This window comes from Amblyomma mixtum, chromosome 7 (genome assembly GCF_055824585.1).
Source record: "Amblyomma mixtum isolate Tamu chromosome 7, ASM5582458v1, whole genome shotgun sequence".
In the NCBI taxonomy this organism is placed as follows: Eukaryota; Metazoa; Arthropoda; class Arachnida; order Ixodida; family Ixodidae; genus Amblyomma; species Amblyomma mixtum.
This window is the reverse complement of record NC_143018.1, coordinates 89,492,477-89,511,718: the sequence shown is the minus strand read 5'-3', so window position 1 is coordinate 89,511,718 and position 19,242 is coordinate 89,492,477. Positions and strand designations below refer to the sequence as shown.

The window sequence follows — 19,242 nt, the reverse complement described above, 5'->3', positions numbered from 1 at the left end:
ACGATGAAGTTTCGACCTTATCTCTACGAACCCCAGTTCAATGTCGTGACAGACCACCATTCCTTGCACTGGCTGGCCTATCTATGGGACCCATTAGGCCGCCTAGCAAGGGGAGCCTCCGCCTTCAGGAATTTGATTGCACAATTGCCTATAAATCTGGACACAAGCACAAAGAGACCGACACGCTCTCCCGCGCACCGATCGGGCTAACTGATGATATCACGGAGGACGGCAGTCGTTTCCTTAGAGTTGTTAGCGATTCCGACGCAATGGCGAGGCAGCCAGCTGACATGAACTTATGATCTGTCACTGACCATTTGGAGGGCTGCAACGCTACCATACCCCGGAAGTTTTCTCAGAACCTTTCCTCCTCCTTTTGCATGCGCAATGGCATCCTGTTCATGAAAAACACGAGCCACGGTGACCGCGCCTTCTCCTCTTCGTGCCGGCCGACCTACGTGCCGACATCCTGTTTGCTTGTCAGGACGAGCCCACCTCTGGGCACTTGGGATTTACACACACCCCCACTCGGGTGCGCCCGGCCTACTTGCTCCCACCATCTGCCGCTACGTCCGAGGTTGCCGTGAATGTTAGCGCCACAGTTCACCTCCCCTCAAGCCTGCGTGTTTACTCCAACCAGTTGCACCTCCTCGTACGCCGTTTGACCAAGTCGGCATGGATCTTCTGGGCTCGTTCCCTGTACCATCGGCCGGCAATAAGTGGACAACAGTCACGACTGACTACCTGCCACTCTGTGCGGAAACTAAGGCGACGCCGCGTGGCACATCACCTGAAATCGCGCAGTTTTTCATGCACCGCATTGTTTTACGGCACGGCGCTCCGTCCTACGTAATCACCGATCGAGGAACAGCTTTCACAGCGCAGCTCATGCACGAGGTATTAAAGTTGAGTCACACGAGCCATCGCAAGATTACTACCTACCACCCGCAGTCAAATGGGCTCACCGAGCGACTCAACAAAACTACAGCGCATATGGTCGCTATGTACGTAAACGCCTAGCATAAGACTTGGGACTAGATCCTCCCATACGTGACTTTCGCGTACAATACAGCCGCGCAGGAAACAACGTACGCCATTTCGACTTGTTTACGGGCCTGATGTGCACTCAATGCTGGACATCGTGTTTCCGTGCACTGCCGATGACGGGGCGGTCACGCCACACGCCGCGGAATTTGTCCACAACGCGGAGGAAACCCGCCAACTCGCCCGCACGCGCATCAGGGGGAAACAGGGGACAAATGCACGTGGCTGAAACCAGCGACACCGACACATCGAGTACCAACCCCACGACCAGGTTTGGGTGTGGACCCCTGTCCATCGCATAGGCTTGTCGGAAAAACTCCGATGTGGCTACTTTGGCCCCTACAAAGTGTTCCACCGCATCCTGGGTGCGACTAGGAAGTTCTGCCCGGCGGTTCTGTGCAGAGTGCGCGCCGTCGAACCCAGCCTGAAGTAGTGCACGTACTCCGTATGAAGCCCTATTTCACGCACTAAGTGACAGCGTTTCCACAGTTGTTTTTGTTTTTGTTTTGTGTGTTTTGTCTTTAAAGTGCGCGTAAAGCAATAAATTTATAGTAGGGTTCCTTGGTAGAGTTTTATAAGTTCCTATGACTTTTTGCTTACAATTCATTTACAAAAAAAGGTGGAGAGAAAAATGGTAGTGTGTGATGCTTCATATTATTAATTTCCTCCTCAGGAATTCACTGCAGTCTATAACATAGAGACTCGTCTTTAGCACATAGAGCATATCGCAAGCCCTTCTTACGCAGTGGGATTTAGGCGGCCAGTGTAATGCCCCGGTGCATAACTTAACACAGCACGCCTAAGCTGTGGCAAGATTAAAGCATGCACCAAGAACCCGCAGAGAGAAAATCTAAAGTACCTAAGAGCAGGCTGACTGCGAGTCCTCCAAAGTACGTGGCGCATGTGCTGAAGAAGCTGCTCCAGTGTGAGGAAATGCGGAATAATGGAAACACTTCGGCTGATCTGTGGAACACGCCAGAAAAATTCAAATTAATGTCTTGTCGCAGAGCTTGCTTTAGCAGCTGTGGCAAGAAAGGTGCAACATGAACCTATAGTACGAACCTGCAGACGCTGAATGAACAGAATTTCGAACAGCATCAGGCGTTTTGAAGGCTTTTTAAACCATAACTTATTGTCAACCCTTCGGGCATAGTACTGTGTGTGCGCTGCATTACACCACGTGTCCTTAGCGCGTGTCTCCGTTCTGCAGCAGCGGTTTTCTGCTGACCTCCTTGTTTGCAACAATAGCTGGTTAACTGCATTTTAGTGCACAGCTTGAGAACAGAGAGCTTATGTGGTTTCAGTGCGTTCGCTCGCTGGCGTACTTGCCATCTCCAATCTCTTTAGACGTGTTCGTTAAAGTTTCAAACTAAGCAGAGTGACGAGGAGTAAGCGACAACTCTCCGAGCACCGTATTCTTTTATCCCTTGCCATAGATAGCAACAAAATAGTTTCCTCTATTCCATGATATACAGTTTACGCTAAGAACAGTAATTGTTCTAGGCTCTTCGAAGAAGAATGACACTTTAAAATCAAAAGATTGATTCGGTCAAATACACGGCTACGCTCCACCTGAGAGCTCTCAGCATCGCTTCACAGGTGACTGCACGTTGCCAATACCTTTCTGTGTGAGCGTTCAGGGCTGCACTCGTGTTTCCTGCAGCAACCGTTGTAATGTTTATTGGGCAGTAGTCCAAGCTGACGGGCATCCTATCTTCTGTGACACCGGCGTTTACCCTGACGAACATGTGAGCAAGCTGGTAGGTCACCATGAGAAGCGTCACGACGCCGGCACCCTGCGGTACAGTTGGACACTCTTTATACGGAACGGAAAGTTTTCAGCGTATTATCCCCTCGCCTGGAAAAATGTGTGGGCAGGTTAGCGTTAAAAGGCTTCATGTGAGCGCCATGCGGCACACGGAAAGCGGCGTGTTATTAATGTTTTTTTTTTTGTTAAACTTCGTTGTTAACAGTTGTATCCCATCCTCCGCCCGTACCTGAGTGTCCTTCACTGCCAGATACAACAGGATGTAAACACGACAGCATATGGCCGCGTGCAGAGAACCCATGGGCGCGCAAAACAAATAAAAATGCAGCCGTTGAAGGCAGCGTTAGAGGCTTTAGCTATCTAGCTAGCACTTAACTTAGCTAGCGGGTGCGACCGTGCCAACTCTTGTAAAAGATATATGGCAGCGTTTGAGGAACAGAAGTGATGTAGAAGAAAGTGTTAACTATTTCAAAGCAGAAAAAGCATACTTGGACTGTACTTCGCAATACTCGCGAGCGTACAAGAAACCTGATTTGTGCCAGAGTGATGCCTCTGAGTCGTAGCACTCGCACGGCTTGGTAATGCGATTGGTCAACAAACAAGTGCTTCGGCACGCGTCCAGTACGTGGAAAAGAAAGAAGCTGCGATTAGTATCATTTCGAGAAGTGCTACGTTATTAGCGGAAATATTGTTTCCTTGGCTTCAACACTGCACTTTTTTATTAGTAAAAAAGTGGTTGGTCTCTGGATTCTTTGCCGCAGGGGATTCGTGTCACCTGTAGGAAGTGCACAAATATGAATAGTTTTCGGTAGTTATACGCTTAACAGATGGCAGAACTATAGTCAATTACCCATCTATTGAAATGCTTGCATGCATTATGTATCATAAGGTCGTTCTGATCATGCCAGGCAGAACTGAGCTGCACATTGACGATATGTTAGGACGCAAACATTCACATTTATTGGCAAAGCCATCGACAAGACGAATAGAGATGGAACGGGATGTTGGGCTCGACTGCTATGTGCAACAGACGTTCAGTGTCGCTGGTGTTATTAAGCCTCGGGTGCCGGCCGCGAGATAGGGAACATTTACGTACTTCGTCACTGAAGCGGCCAATATGGCTCCATAGGCAATGCTGCACGCTTCCTACTTTACCTGTCGCGCGTCACTGTTTGTATGCCTAAAGCTGAAGTTCCGCTAAAAAAAAGAGCGTAAAGGGTCCAACAACATGCATGAATAAACAGCACAGTTATTTTCTGCTTAGTTTTGTCGGCGATCTGGCGCAAGAGGTCTCCATATTGCATTGTGGGTTTTTTGCGCAAAAGACACGACACAAAAGAAACGAGGTAGACAGGACAACTAGCCTGCAAAAACATACTCCATATTGCTTTTCAGCACCAGTGTAGTATTAAGAGGAGCGAATATCTGTGAAATTTTTGTTTCTTTTTTCTCTGTTTAAACACTTGACATAGTGCAGTGCGAAGGCAAAATGGCGAGGAGTTTGTTGGCGTAAGCGGAAGACCTTACTTCGCGTACCTTCTGCATGTCACAGTTGTGTCCATGAACGTACCTTAGCGTTGGCGAACGGGACAGTGAGTCCAAGTAAGAGAAGTCCAACATATGGGCCGGTGATGGCAGCGCTAACGGTCATGAACATCTGCGGCAGGGCGACAGAGTGAAGCACACAGTCTTGCTTAAAACCATCAAGACTTTACTTCGAAAAGTTGCAGTTCGGCTAGAAAGAACGCCGCACTGAACGAAGTTTTACGATGCACTCAGATATCAGTACAAGAAATACCCTCTGTGCCGCCATGAAAGTGCGGCTCCGCTGCCGGCTGACGAACCCAGATGCTAGTGCTGAGCTACTGATGGTCCTAACTATTGAAATATAGCTTTTTGTCGTTGCTGCAGCAACTATCTGCTCACCTGAAATCATAAGTTGCGCCGAGTGAGTAATGGCATAAACTTAATAAACAGTGGGGTCTTGGCTTCATATGGCAAAGGCAATCACAGGGAATAAAAATTCGTCGGAGGCACTTCGATATCTCTTGAGTGCGGGAAGGCGAAAGCCGTTTGCGGCTCATTGCACTGATTTGAATTTGCCGCGCTTGAATTGATTTCACGACAGAGGAGAGGAGCGTAGCGAGAGGAAGCGGTGACGTCACGAGTGTTTAGGACGATTCAGGTTTCTTTGCAAGCGCTCGAAAACAGAGAGAAAGCAGCGGTGAACAATTTCCATGTAGGTTCCAGAAGTCATTTGAGTAAACTAGCTGGGAGTGAAAAGGTGGAAGTGTCCAATATGTCGTTGGCCCTGCTGAATGATCTCCTCAACATGAGCAGGTGCTGAAAAGATTCAGCTAAGGGCCGCAGGTCATCGTTAACGCACTTAAACACATCACACGTAACAGCTGCTGCCCAATGCCACTAAATCACGCTACAATGCCGCCCTGTAACTGTAGAGTATCTTCCGCCTGCACCTTACTTGCAGCGGGGCGAGTAAGGTCCTTTGTATTTGGATTTGTCTCGATACGGCTGAGTCTTTGCAAATCTAGAGATCTCGATTCAGTTGCTTGGATTGTGGAGTTTAACGTCCCAAAGCGATTCAGGCTATGAGAGACGCCTTAGTGGAGTGCTCCAGAAATTTCGACCACCTGGGGTTCTTTAACGTGCCCTGACATCGCATAGTACACAGGTCTCTAGCATTTCACCTCCATCGAAACGTGACCGCCGTGCCTGGAATAGAAACCGCATCTTGCAGGCCAAAGCCGAGCACTATAACCACTAAGCTAACACGGTACCTTTGGATTCAGTTAAGGCCTAAGGTTTGTATAACATAGCGGCGGTGAACACGGGTGAAAAATAATGCTTATGCCCCTTACCGCCATGGCTGACCCGAGGTACGGAACCAGAACGCTGCACGCCGTCATCACGACCCCAACTGCGAAGGCTGTTCATTCGAAAGAGGTTGTGTTACTCGCACTGCAAATGTGAAACTACACGCATATGTTTGCAGCTCTTCACCTATTGACTTTATGATGCAATCCAAGCGAGCGCCAGCAACCTTGACGAAAGGCGTCACAACGTCGAAGTACCACACGGCTGCTTGGGAGTTCACCACCGAAGATACGGTGCTGCGCATAAAAAAGAACAATTGCAGCTGCAAGAAGTAGTGAAACTAAAATTTAAACAGGCAGTGTAAATTTATTCGTATCAAGTTTTTCAAGCTGCTTATTCCGCCCTACAGATACAGCAGAACATTTCAATCTTTGTTTTGTTTGTTTGTTTGTTTGTTTGTTTGTTTGTTTGTTTAGCTGAATATTGCTTGAATTTAACGGTTTACGGAATAAAAACGAAGGCTCGGAGCTCCTATTTATAGAACGAGCGGTTCAATAGTGACTATGCACTTCCATTCGAGAAATTGAAAAAACACGAGATTCGACTTGAGAACGAAGGAATCGCTAATCATAGGACATACCTGACTGAAGCGCTCACAACGCCGGCCAGGAAGACACCAGAAAGCCCAGAAAAGCCACGGAAATCTTGCACAACGTAGTAGGGTACCAACTGTCACAAAAAAAAGCTGCTGGTTAACCACATTGTTATTTTATTAGAAAATAGTTATAGCGATATTGCCTCAAATTCTTGAGCGCTCTGTCAAAAATGTGTGCTACTTAGTGGACGAAAGCTCGCAGAAGTTAACCCATGATAGCAATCGTCCAACTTTGACATGAAAGCCGCGCTAGAATCTTGACTGCTCTCATGTTAGGTCATTTTGTTTTAGTGCGATGAAATGCAACTTAGGAATCTTTGACACGACTAAGCTGTCTTCTAACAAAAACGGCGATAAAAGTTCAAGACATTTCGTTTCGTCGAAACGTTTTGTCTACATGTGGTTGAAAACTGTTTATTTGTGAATGTATGACTACTCCTTCACTAATGCAAATCGGGAACTCAAATGGAATATAGAAAAAAGAATAGAACAAGTGCTGATACAAATTTGAAGGCGTTTCGGTTTGCTACCAACCCTGCCTTAGGTATGAGCCTTCTGAACAGAGGCCAACAACAACAGATGAGGGCATTAGCTCCAAGCCAAAGATCAAAGTCGTGCTGACGTAATTCGGGTAGCTATTCTTCGACTTCCAATTTCACCCCGTAATTAGTGCGCACAAGTTCTTAGGGAGTGAAAGAGAAGCTTATACTGATTGGCCCAATTACGAAAATCTCTCGTGTAGTGTGCAATCTTGGGGAATTTTTCAGGCTGACCTGAAATGGGCTATCTAATATGCACAAAGCTCATCTCAAAGTGAACACAAGCCCTGAGAAATCAGTAATTAAGGAGTAGGTAGCTAAACAGAGTAGCGGGCTGGGTACTTAGAAGCTGTTCATAATATTTTGTGGCCACAAACTTTACGATGCCAAAAAAAGTAGGCACAGGACGCGAGCCGTGTTTTCGATAAAACATTGGTCTTCTTGTTGCAACCGCAAAAGGACACCAGAGAGGTGATGGAAGCATTACACATCATCTCATGTACAAGTTGTGCGAGCAAGCCACCACTTTCACTGTCAAAGAAATAGGCTACCTTCAGGCATTTCAATTTTGTTTTCTTTGTGATCTTGAATTGTTTACCCTTATTTTGTGTGGTTGTTGCATTGTATTTAAGCATCCGTTTCCTTTCCAGCACGGCACGTGTCGTGTGTTTCTTTTATTCGTCTTGGTAAAATTTCCACCCACAAAATGTCGTGAGTAAGTAGTTCGTTTGCAAACCGTTTAATTTCTTAAACGTAGAGGCGGCTTGTAACTCTGGGCCACAAACTGCTACGGCTCGGTCTTCTGACACAAACGGGGAACTAAGGGGTGCGAAAAAAATTCACTCCGTCGCTGGTCTGCCGCAGACTGTAATCTACTCTCTTCTTGTCTTGGAGAAAAACGATTTAGGTTGGTGTTTATATACTAATCCGGCTCTTAGTACCGCGATTCGGCTCTTCTTGTAATAACTCCTCTTTCAAATCACCGGCTATGTCAGCATTGCTGTCATTGCACAGTTCTTCGTGAATACTGCAAGAGCCGAGAAAACTGAAAAATGTTAAAACGGGCGGATGCTTGTTTAGAAACTACTCGATCGAAACTACTCGTTAAAGCAAAATGGTTTCAAAGTTACGCTAATTATGTTCGATTTGACTGGCCGCTGTGTTTGCAAAGTGAGAGCTTTTGCTTCTTGTTATGGTACACGAAAATTCTTTAAAGGCTGTAGGATGCAAGGGTTTGTAAACACGGCTTTCCTTCACACGCACCGTATGCGTTGTAGGCGGGCGGAGATGCGAGTGAATCACATTTATTCATATCCTCGGCCTTGGGTAGCGCGCTGTAGGGGCAAAGTCGATGTCAAGCTCACGTGGCATATCCGGCAGATGTTTTGTTCAAAGCTTTCGGAGCGAATTGGAGCACACATCACTGTGCATGGCGCATTGAGCAATGATCCAGCGCAGACTGAATGCTGCTCAAAAGTAAGCTTACACTATCGAAGTGACAATTTATGCTGTGCGAAAGACCAGCGTTATGTTAAGACCCATAGGCTTCGAAGAGAACAGAATCAAAGAAAACTGAGAATTTTACTGAGCTAATTTTATATTTGACCTGTTATCTACGCGTCACAGAATAAGGTTTAAGTCAATTTTCGGGAGGAGGTGGATATGCAGTCGCCCTGATTTATGCGTACCCAACAATTGTGAACAGAACCATTTTCCAACGCGAAAGAGTTTACGAGCGCAATTTTTTATATATTATAAGATTTCACAATAACAGTCACTATATCCGGACATCTCCCGTCGGCAGGCTCTCATTTTCTTGCTATCAACGTTTTTGCTATTGCCAAAAACGTTCTCCATTGGTTTTCTAGGGTAGGCTTAAACTGCTCAATGCGAGCGATGGAAAAAAAAAATTAAGAGAAAGATTTTGTTACACATCGCAAGAGTGGACCATAACACTGCAATACAATATTCGAATATTTTAAATAATTTTCCAAGAATGCTGAATATAAAAGCAGTTTTGTTAAGCGCAGCACATGTCTACTTGACAAAGGTGCTGCCTCAATCATATCGAGTGCAGCCGCTTTACTCAATATATTAAGCGCAGCGCTCTGAACGGTATGCACTGTTTGCATGAGGCTAATCAAAAACGCGACTGCTATCAAAGGTGCCGCTTGCGGCTGCAACTTCACACATCAACTGTCTTCACCTTGAACATGCTCGTTTCCTCGGTCCCTGCATCGTTGGATGCGAATTATCTACTGTTCGAAACAGTGCATGGGGTGCTCGTGTGTCGCCTTTTTCTGCAGTGTCTTCGTTTTCTCCGTGACGTCATATACAGTCAGGTAACGAGTTCCCCTCAACGCATACTTTAGATAATGAAACAGCTCACAGCGCCGCGGAGCTTAGGCTCGTGAGTAAGGTGGGTAGTCGAGAGCTGTGGTCCTGTCTGCCAAAAAAAGCTTTTCGAACAAAGCACTGTGAGTTGATGCATTATTAGGTTGAATAATCCAGGCGTTGTTTTTGCGCAATTCAGGCCACTTTCTTCTAATTCGGTCCCTCAACTTGACCAGAAGCTCAAGGTAATCCTGCTTACCTATTGTCTGCCCTCGTGGCACGCATTCAAGCACAAGTACGCCATTCTATTATTATAAAAAGACGCCATTATCTTCGCTTTAGGGTTGCTCAATGCAGCATTGTTCATTCTTGGTGGTGATAGAATTTTGCTGTTCTTCGATTGTGGTTTTTTATATGATCGTAAGAGGCACATGTGATGAGCTTTGCCACAAATCCAGGTTCCTCTGATAGCCGCTGTGTGTATGGGAAGCAGATATTTTTTCGGTAATCTCTCGGCTCCTGTAGGAGGTATTTGGCGATAGTAGATTTTGCGCACGTTCAGTTGGTCAGGTCAGGTTGGTAGCGCGGTCCATTTATCAATATGGGCTCTATCCGCAATCACTCGGAAGCTCGACCTGTGATCGTTGTGAACAATATTAGTAACTGCCAGGACGTTTTCACCTGTTCTGGCCGTTGTAGGGCGCCCAGATCGCGCGCAGTATTTAACTTTCTCTCTTTTTCGGAAAAATTTTTGGTCATTCAAAAGCTCTTTCATTTGTCATCACATTCTCACCGTACACCTCTCGTTGACGTTTAAGGCACGAGCTGTGTGATTTTTTCCATTTCACCAGAAATCTAAGATCGATGACCAGCTCACTTTTACCATCCGCTTGTTGTCTTCGCTTTGTTTTGTCTCGGTTGCTGTCGTCTGTTTCCGGATTATTTTCTCTGAGCTCGGCTTATCTCGACTGCATCGGGAAATACGTATTCGCTCAGAATGCTTTCATACCCCACTGTTATAAGTATGCAGCTTGCAGTGAATATAGTCGCGCCACGCCGTGCATAAGGTAGCGGTGCGATTACACACGCTTAACGAAAGTTCGTTTGTTGCTTTGTTATGAACAAACGTTCTTTTTTTTTTTGCTGTCACATTATTAGGAAAGCAATACGAATGGCATCCATAGGATGGCGCGTACCCGTAGCTGTTATCTCCCCTAGCGCTTAGCAGGTTGTTACGCTGCTAAAGCTGTTGGCTGGGTGGAACCGCAAATAAACACTTTTACTCTAGCTTAGCACATAGCGAAGATTTTCTATCGGATTAATGTGATCAGCGTGCCGGTTACTGCGCCCCCTGGCTGTTAACAAAACGAGGTTAATTTTACTGGACACACAAAAATAGATATTTTAAAGCGGTTCGAAAACAGCAGATCTGCGACATTTACATGACCATTAAGCCTTCAGAGGTCGTTAATTGAATCCAAAATGGTAAAAATAACAGCTTAAATAACACTGTCACGGTGAAATTTATGTGTTCAGAGAAGAAGGAGAGAGTTTCCGAAACGTACACCTGGACGCGAACTTTATTCTTTAAGGGTTAAAGTACTTCAAGGCGAAGTATTCATGGGAAGACACGGGCAATAGAGAAGCAACGTCAAATTATTGTGAGAATATTTCTAAGTTGATTCCTTTTTTGCACATTCTACTAACCAGGAACCATATTGCAACTATTTTGTCCAAACAGAACTGTCTGTGGAGGGCCATTTTCCATACATGCCGCACTAAACACCTAACGTCAGCCGGTCTCAACCGTATCAGCTTCAAAAGTGTCTTTACGTATCCCAAGGCCGCGATTGTTCTCACCTGGTCGAACCTCTGAATTGACCCAGCGAGGAGAGGATCACAGCCGCGATACCTGGAAGTAAGGGCCGCTCCAGCGCCACCCAGGAGAGCGTAGTACACGCTGGCAAATATTGTGCCGATTATGACGGTCCTGCAAGTCACGCATTGTGTTCTTTTAGTTATGACAGAAAAAAACAACTTAGTAGTAGCGTTGTATGCTAGCGACAGAGGTAATACCTTCACGGTAAAACGACGTCTGGAGCAGCTGACTCCTAAGAGTAGCATTTCCGCTATAGTCCCTCCTCATTTTATAAAAAGTATGCCAGCAACGTCAAAGGTAGAGAGAGAGCAGCTAGATGCGGTTCTTACAAATATAAAGTGCTACAGGGAAAGGGAAGCCTCAGTGATCTTACCAACGTTTCTACAAGAGGACTTGTCTTCTCCTGGGTAAGTATTTTGTTTAAGCATAAATTTGTGAATTCTGTGCACTAAAGCGCTTGTGCATTATAAATAGGCTGGAGAGATTGGTTTGGTATTTTCATAACTGGCAGGCCCTTAAAAAGTAGTGTACATGGTCTGTACCCTTCGTGCACTCGACCTGTACCAAGCGGTGTGAATTTTCTTGCTTCACCAGAATTAACACACATCACAACGTTTGTGGCATCCGTTATCCTACAGCTGTAACCCCAGCTTGAAAGTGAAGAAATGTGAACAAGCTGTTTAAATGCATCTCTGACGGCCTATCGCGTCAACTGCGACAAAGTCCGTTACTGTTTAGGCTTTCAGAACCAGCATAGGAAAGAGCATATACGAACAGTGAAAATACGTGCTCACCATTTCGCCTGTCTAAGTGTCCTTGAAGCGAGGTACCTCTGGGCGGTAGCCTGGTCCACGCATACGCGGTTGAAGAACGTCGGCGATGAAGCTATCAAAACTGCCCAGACGGTTTCGTCCGTTGTGACGTCAAAAGCAGTACTGAAATGTAGGAAACACGTTGTGCACCACGCTATTCATCAAAGAAGGAGATTAGAACAAAAGGAAGTAGTGAAAGTAATGAATCATTGCTACTCCGGTGCTCAAAAGCTACATATCCCCCCAGAAATAATCAATGTGGGAGTTCAGAGCCACGGGCACTGCGGTATCAGCAAACGTTTAGCACGGCTACTAGCACGTCCTCTGAAGGACTTCCTATCCGAGCGTACACAACCTCTTCTGTATTCACTGCAAAGGAAACTAGCGAAGACAGCCAAATAGTGCGACCCTGGTGCTTATACGAGAGGGGAAAATGTGTGTTATTAGGCATACGAGGCGGCTACAATTTCTATGCTGCATTGCAAGCGCCTTTGAGCGAATTGAAAAATCCACAAGATTCCATGGCCATACCGCAGTCGTTGGCACAACCCGCTCCCACTGTTTCTGTACCAAAAGCGACACGCCTAACCCTTCAGCTTATGTTTTAAAAGCGGCTCTGCTTGAACTACTTTAGGCCTTCTGTTGCTTCAGGCATCTTGGCCTTGTCACTGAAGCCGAAAAGATGCACGGACACACATAACACATAGAGCAGGAGCGTCTACTAACCTATGAGAAACTGTTTTTTGATCGAGGACTGCTCACAGTCGTCGGCAATAAAGAGTTACAGTGAGCGTTTGTTTTGTAGCGTATTTTTGCGGTGTTGCATTAAAGAGAGAAAGTTATTTTAGTACACTATGATAATCCTAGCAAGAAAGAAGGACTCACGGTCGTATGGAGACATTTTATTCTTGTGGAGATGTTAGCGCACTCCGAGCCTTACTTGCTTTAACATAATACAGTGGTGAAGAGTGAACTGGTAAACACCGATCTCTCCTCGCAGACAACGCACACATCCACACCTCAGAATTTTGGCTTGGTGTAGGCTTGTCATAGCTCCCCCAAAGGGAGGTATTCTTCCGCCTCGTGACACATAGAGGCGGCACTCACCTAAAGAGCAACATTTTGCAAACTCAGGCCCGAAATCTAATCTGTTCTGAGTTTCCTCCCTATGTGAACCTTCCTCCACATGTGGATCGTACAGCTAATCTAGTCACAAGCCTCCATAGAGTCCCCGCCTTATCTTGAGAGATCTCCATAACAAACTGAACTTTGCAGACCCTTATGCAGTTATTGACTTGCGTTTGCTGCACAAATGGCCCCCCACGGAGAGCCCACAGACAGTGACCCTGTATTCTATGCACGCTCAATTTTTTATTTTTCCTCTCCGTCTTTTCCTTCGTATTATTCCATGCTATCCAAGATAACATGAATACCCTATCCTCCTAACTAAGCGGCCGTGTATCAGTATCACGTGGTTTAGGAACGTCGGTTGTCTTTAGCAGGTTGCGAACATCGAGAGGCAAAAGTGGGTGCCCGAAGTGCTAATGGAGAAAGTTTGTCTTGTCGGTATTGCTACTGCGCTGTATTCTTATGTATGCAGAACAAACTAGCCTGCCATTAAGCATTAAACTGGAATACATGCTTTCAATAAAAAATGCCACCCATTCACGCTATGCTCCCTAACGCTATAAACTTAGCGAAACCTGTCGCCTCGTTGCTGCCTGTAAAAAGACCTACAGAGATTGTGTTCAGGTAACAGCTCAAAAACACAGACGGGACACATAGAACGAGAATACACAAACGAGCGTTGTGACAACCTCGGATCCCACAACAATCTCAGCTGGCGCTGGCACACCGCAACGCACGTTTTGCTGGTCACGACACTGGATGCTGACCGTACACGCTTTGCTTTGACTCCTCCGAAGGGCTCCATTCAACACTCTTCGATGTAAAAAATACCACTGCATGAGCAATTAGTATGCTCAGGCTTTGGATAGACATTAAAATCCGGTCACATCACCGCCCTAAATCGGCCAATTAAAAAAAAAGAGGAAGCTTTTGGTACCGGAGATTAAGAGAGCGTGGTCATTCCTAGCATTCGGTCGAGACGCAGGAAAGCCACAAGTTAGGGTTACTTGCCGCACGTACTTGAGGAAGTACTTGCGAGAGTCCAGTTCGTTGAGGGCGCGTGCTCCGGTACGTCCGGCGTCGTAGGCGACTTTGGCCATTATCAGGACGGGCACGGAGACGGTGAGTAGCCCCTGTAGGCAGTCCGCCCACACCACACTGCGGAGGCCGCCCTTATTTTGAAAGAAACAAGAGCGTATCACCCGCCGTCTCTCAGTGCATGAAATGCGCCAGATGCTATCCTGGATAAAAAATTCAGGGCACTTTGGCTCTCTAAAGGGCTGCAAGGCGAAAGCCTTTCCTGGCGCACTGTTCGGCATTGACTGCGAGACTGTTCGTTGACTACCGATTACAACTACACACGTCGACTGCAGACTTTGACTGCTTCTTTAGCACGACTCTGTCTCTGCTTCGAAGAGTTTGGTTGTATCCATGGCTCTGTTCGCAGTAATGAGGTATGTAATGTGGTCACCCGCGGACGCCTTACGCCCACTGTCGGAGCCGACAACTATTTTATTAGTAGTCGTCTGCTTCAAAATGGGGCGTCAGGCATCTGTGGGTGACCTCATTACTGCGAATCCATGCACTCTGACGTCATAACCCTTTCGACCAACCGAAAAGCGTGACACCTCTGCTGACAACCTTCTGTCGACAACGATGAGGCATTAAAGGTTTTAGCCTTAAAAGCGCTCGTCACTAACTTAATACAAAATACTTGCTGAATGACCGATGGGATGGCATGCACGGCAAGCAGAACACAAAGAACGTGGAATGCTGTGCGCACTGCGTGTGAGTCTCTCTATATGACCCATATTCGGCATAAAATGCGCTGCAGTCAGCGAACCAAATACCCCTTCCTGCACATGGCGCCCGATGGAAACGATAGCACAGCCTAACTTACATAACGTAACCAAAAGCTAGGAGTGCTTAGCCTTACGTCAACTTTGTTAGCTTAGACTAATTGCCAATGCGAACACCATAGTCATCAGTAACCTACGGACCCGAGATCGGTGCTGTCGAGAGTGGGGGGGTGTGCGTTGTGCAATCGTAGCGGGATTATACGAAAGAGAGCAAGAAAAGAGGGACAGGAGGTGCGGGTACAGTACAATTGTCGCTATATTTTCCCTAGAAAAGGCGCTTTGTGTGCTGTTTTCTTATGCTTATTCCCACCCCAAATAATAGATATGTAAGGAAGACGATGGGCCTACGCGCGAGCCGCATTGCCATCGCCTGGGACACGCTCCTGTCGACCAGCTGGCCTCGGACTGCTGTTAGCCCTGCTCTCGTTGTGAACCTTCACTGAACAAATCCCACCTTACACATAGAAGACTGTGTTGTGGAGCGAGTACACAGAAATGTTTTAGACTCTTGTGCGTGATGCAGAAGTGCAGATTATTTATCGGAAATGAAGGTGCGTGTGAAGTGGGTGTCTTTGATAATGGGTGCTCCCTGTTGATTGGAGCCGCCTGCTTTTTTGAGGGGGCATCGGTGCATGCGACTCCATGTGCCGAGCTGAGATCTGGAACTCTACCGCCTCCATTCTTAGAAAGAGAGCTAAGACATGAAAAATGTGGTGAGGTAAGCGGGTATTCAAATATTCATGTGAGTACCATACTATGGTTCATTTGACAAGCGGTAGCAGGGTAGCATAATTTTACATGATATTTGGAAGAAAGCGTGAAGTAACCAAATATATTCGGCGTTAGCTCTATTGTGTGTTGTACTGGCGGCTTGTCGCAAAAAGAATACGGCTGTTCACAGCGAATGAGATTTTCACCCCTGGATGTCTTGACGGCCGAAATAAGCCTCCGATAACACTATGAACAGCGGTCCCATAATGCCACTCCCAACCCCCTTTAACCGTCTTGCTATGCTCACCATAGCTGTGTATGTTGTTGCTGTCAGCCCAATGATGATGGAACACCAGATCGCCGAAACGTTGAACACTGGAACGATAAACAAAAAGCACTTAAATGCCTTGAGAGAGACTACTGGTTTGCCCTCGAAAGACGCCCAGCACAGATAAACACTGCTTGATATTTCTTCCTCTCCATGAAAAGCGGTTAATGAGCTCCCATTAGTAGCAGTTGGTTGCCAAGCATACGTGCTACCATTATATGGAGTTCTGCAAGGAGATAAGGTATCCAAGACCAGCACCAGCGCTATTGTCAACCCAATCCTCTTTTTTTACTAATTCCTGTTTAAATTTACCCCCACAGCTGTTTTGGCTCCTATCTCTGGCACGTACTTCGGACGTCTGTACCGCGGTGATCTTGAGAGAATACCGCAGCATCCTGTAGCCCTATTTCGAGTTAATTCTCGTGCTCGAGTGGAAGTACTAAAACTCTCTCGAGCATACCTGTTTTTTTTTTGTCAAGTGATTTACATTCCTATTGCATCATACTCTCTAGGAACATGAGGGCATGGCAGCTTGGCGAGAAGCAAAAAATGACAGTTTAAAATAAGGAAGTTGTCCGGGTGTTTTGATGAACAGTGTGCAACTTGTATACGTTGTAGCGACCACTGGATAGTAAGATCTCTGATTAGCCCAGCCTTGAAAACGGAATGGCAAAAACTAGTGAGGAGGAAGTCCATTGACGAGTTATCGGAGTTCTTTTGAGCGCACACAAACATTGCACAGTAATAGGCAAGGACGACAGCACAGAGCCCACTTGCAACTATTTCATTAAAGCAGATGTGCGACGCAATGATCCAAGGCAATAGCATTCTGTGCCGGAGCACTCACAGATTTCCCCGGGAGCTGGTTCAGGCCAACCATATTGGGAATTTTGCGAGTGCATGTGTCACTACTTCTTTTGGGACATTGCATGATAACGATTTTGCTTTTCTAAATAAGTTAGATAACCGCTGAGTGAACACTAATAGCCGCAGTAACTTTATAAATGTTTGAATTCGTCGTTTGAGGGGTAGGGTACACTGTAACACTGCGCGGATTCCGCTTTTTGGTTCTAATTCGGTTGCCCAGGTTGGCCTTCTCTGGAGGGTGGGTACCAGCAAAGAGGGGCCATAGCATTGAGCTTATGAATAAAGTTTAGTCTACTTTTTGTTCCAGGATGAGACACGAAGACACCAACAAGGTGAAACCAGAAGAACAAGTCTAATGAAACTGGCATTGTAAGATGATTAAAGATGTAGAACCGAGAAGAACATGAACACTAGAGCACTTTAAAAAGTGTCTTAGTTCGAGTGCTTCGTGCGCATATTATAGGGTGTCCGAGGCGAACGGTAACAGTGGCGCATAGATAAAAAGGTAAGTTGTATATACTGCCACGGAGCTTTACACTATTTGTTTGTTCAGACCTAAAGCCTCTGGCAAGCGGCTTCATCATTTTGCGACGCGAGATGCGATTAGGTTCCTTGCTGATCGCAGCTACGGGCACCTGTTTGTATAGTAGTCCACATTCCGGTCTAGCATGTTCAAATGCCGTGTTCTGTTGCGCATTTGTGACAGTCGCCGATGCCTGGATGTTTTCATCCAGGATTTAAGGAAATTACACGATAAATACGGTCCATAGCAATGTGGATATAAGCTAAGCTATGGTTTCGAGGTATAGACAAATTGTAAATGACACAAGTACGGACTTCACTGCGCCGTTCGAGCGCTTATAAAGGCGTGCAGACGACCGTATATTGTTCGAGATTGTTGAAGTTACTTTCGCCGCCTTATTTCGAAGATTTCTTGTGAGCTTTAAATGAATCGCAGCAAAGCACGGAAGGGATGGCAAAAATTCTAATGTTCGACGACAGCCGTGAACGTTTATTGCTGTTGCAGCATCAGTGTGCATCAGTTCTTCGCCGGCGCAAATCAGGCCCTTAACATCTCGTTTCAGTAATGCCTCAGTCTGCTCGTCTGTTCTGCCCGGCGTTGTCAATACCACGTGAAAATACTCGAATAGAATACAGACTGAAATTACGCCGTCCGGTCCCCGAATATGGCTATTAATTCGTAGTTAGCTACTCCGTCCACAGTCAGAGGAGGAAGAAAATCATCCCGCACCCTCTTTTTCAGCGAGCATCTGACATTTCATGTTCTCGTAGCAGCTATTGGGACAGTTGTGAAAAGCTGTGTGAGGGCTGGAGAATACAGTTCACGGACAGTCTGGAAAAATAAACACTCACGGCGCCTTAATAGAAGAAATGCAGAGAGTTTGCTGTTTTGGAGAATGCGCGCGGGGTCGAGCAAATGACCAATAGTTTGGAAAACATTTCGTAAGCTTCCTTGGCGGAAGAAGAGGAGAAATATTTCTTTTCTGCGAGCTGTCAGCCATTTATGAAAGCTGGAAGAAGCTTTCTATTTACTAACCAGGAAGCAGAAAGCATAATTCTAAAATCTTCCCTAGAATCAAGTCTGCAGTTCACTGCAGATTAGTAAAAAGGGCTAAACAGAAGAGATCAACATCCGCAGCTACATTAGCCGTCCTGACTGCCCTATAAATTGCTGGGTTGGGCAACAGTCCTGGGTTTTATAGCAATGGTATAAAATAAACAGCATTCCGGCAAAACAATTTTTTTTTTGTGCCGGCCTTCGTTGCTTTTGCTTTTATTTTGCGCCTGCAATTCTGAGCCCAGTAGTCGTCGGCCTTCTGGCTCATGTTAAACACCATTCAATTTGATGTATTCTTCAAGAATGCTAAAAGCTGTAATACCGGGTGTTTCACCGAAACTGTACTGCAATTCTTTTTTAAACAGGCTTTTTCTGTTCCAGCTCGTTTATTATGTTAAAGCTCCGCATAGCATTGTCAACAGTGCTGCGCTTCAGAATCCAACTGTAGTAGGCTTTCAACTGATTCGAAAAGTTACCTTTTTAACTACTGCTGCTAGTCTTCGTATGTTCCGAAAGGCGTTGAGCCCAGCTTAGTCATATCATTTAATTTTTTACAATTTCGAAACCGCGGATACCCTCGGTGCTGTGCCAAACAAAGCTTGGTTAATTGATTGAATTACGTACATTGGAGGGGCTGCTTTGTCTGCAATTGTGCAAAATAAATTGGGCTGCAGCACCGAACTACCTGCGTTTTCTAAACTCTAAAAGCTGATATGAATATTCTTTATGGTGGGCTACACGTGTCTCAATAAATAAGCAGACTATAAAAGTAAAAAGTGTGCCCAATATTAATTAACCAGCCTACTAGTTAGCATGTCTTATCTGTATTTTCATGTGTTACACCACTGACAATCGTATCCGATAAAAGTGGGTTTCACTCACGAACTCAAAAAGCAGATTTTTA

The 19,242-nt window shown here is 45.9% G+C and overlaps 1 protein-coding gene across 1 annotated transcript in view; it reads right to left on the bottom strand.

Moving 5' to 3' along the window:
- Positions 1–1,126: 1,126 nt before the first annotated feature.
- LOC149336787 (sodium-coupled monocarboxylate transporter 1-like) overlaps positions 1,127–19,242 on the bottom strand; it is a 34,539-nt gene continuing 16,423 nt past the window's right edge. The window contains exons 4-14 of the mRNA XM_089554231.1: positions 15,872–15,939; positions 14,015–14,166; positions 11,849–11,989; positions 11,036–11,165; positions 6,288–6,376; positions 5,834–5,943; positions 5,692–5,759; positions 4,383–4,469; positions 2,665–2,840; positions 1,904–2,007; positions 1,127–1,269 (exon numbers count right to left, since the gene is read on the bottom strand). Of these exons, the coding sequence (XP_089410357.1) occupies positions 1,127–1,269; positions 1,904–2,007; positions 2,665–2,840; positions 4,383–4,469; positions 5,692–5,759; positions 5,834–5,943; positions 6,288–6,376; positions 11,036–11,165; positions 11,849–11,989; positions 14,015–14,166; positions 15,872–15,939 (1,268 nt within the window). The remainder of the gene's footprint in view (positions 1,270–1,903; positions 2,008–2,664; positions 2,841–4,382; positions 4,470–5,691; positions 5,760–5,833; positions 5,944–6,287; positions 6,377–11,035; positions 11,166–11,848; positions 11,990–14,014; positions 14,167–15,871; positions 15,940–19,242) is intronic.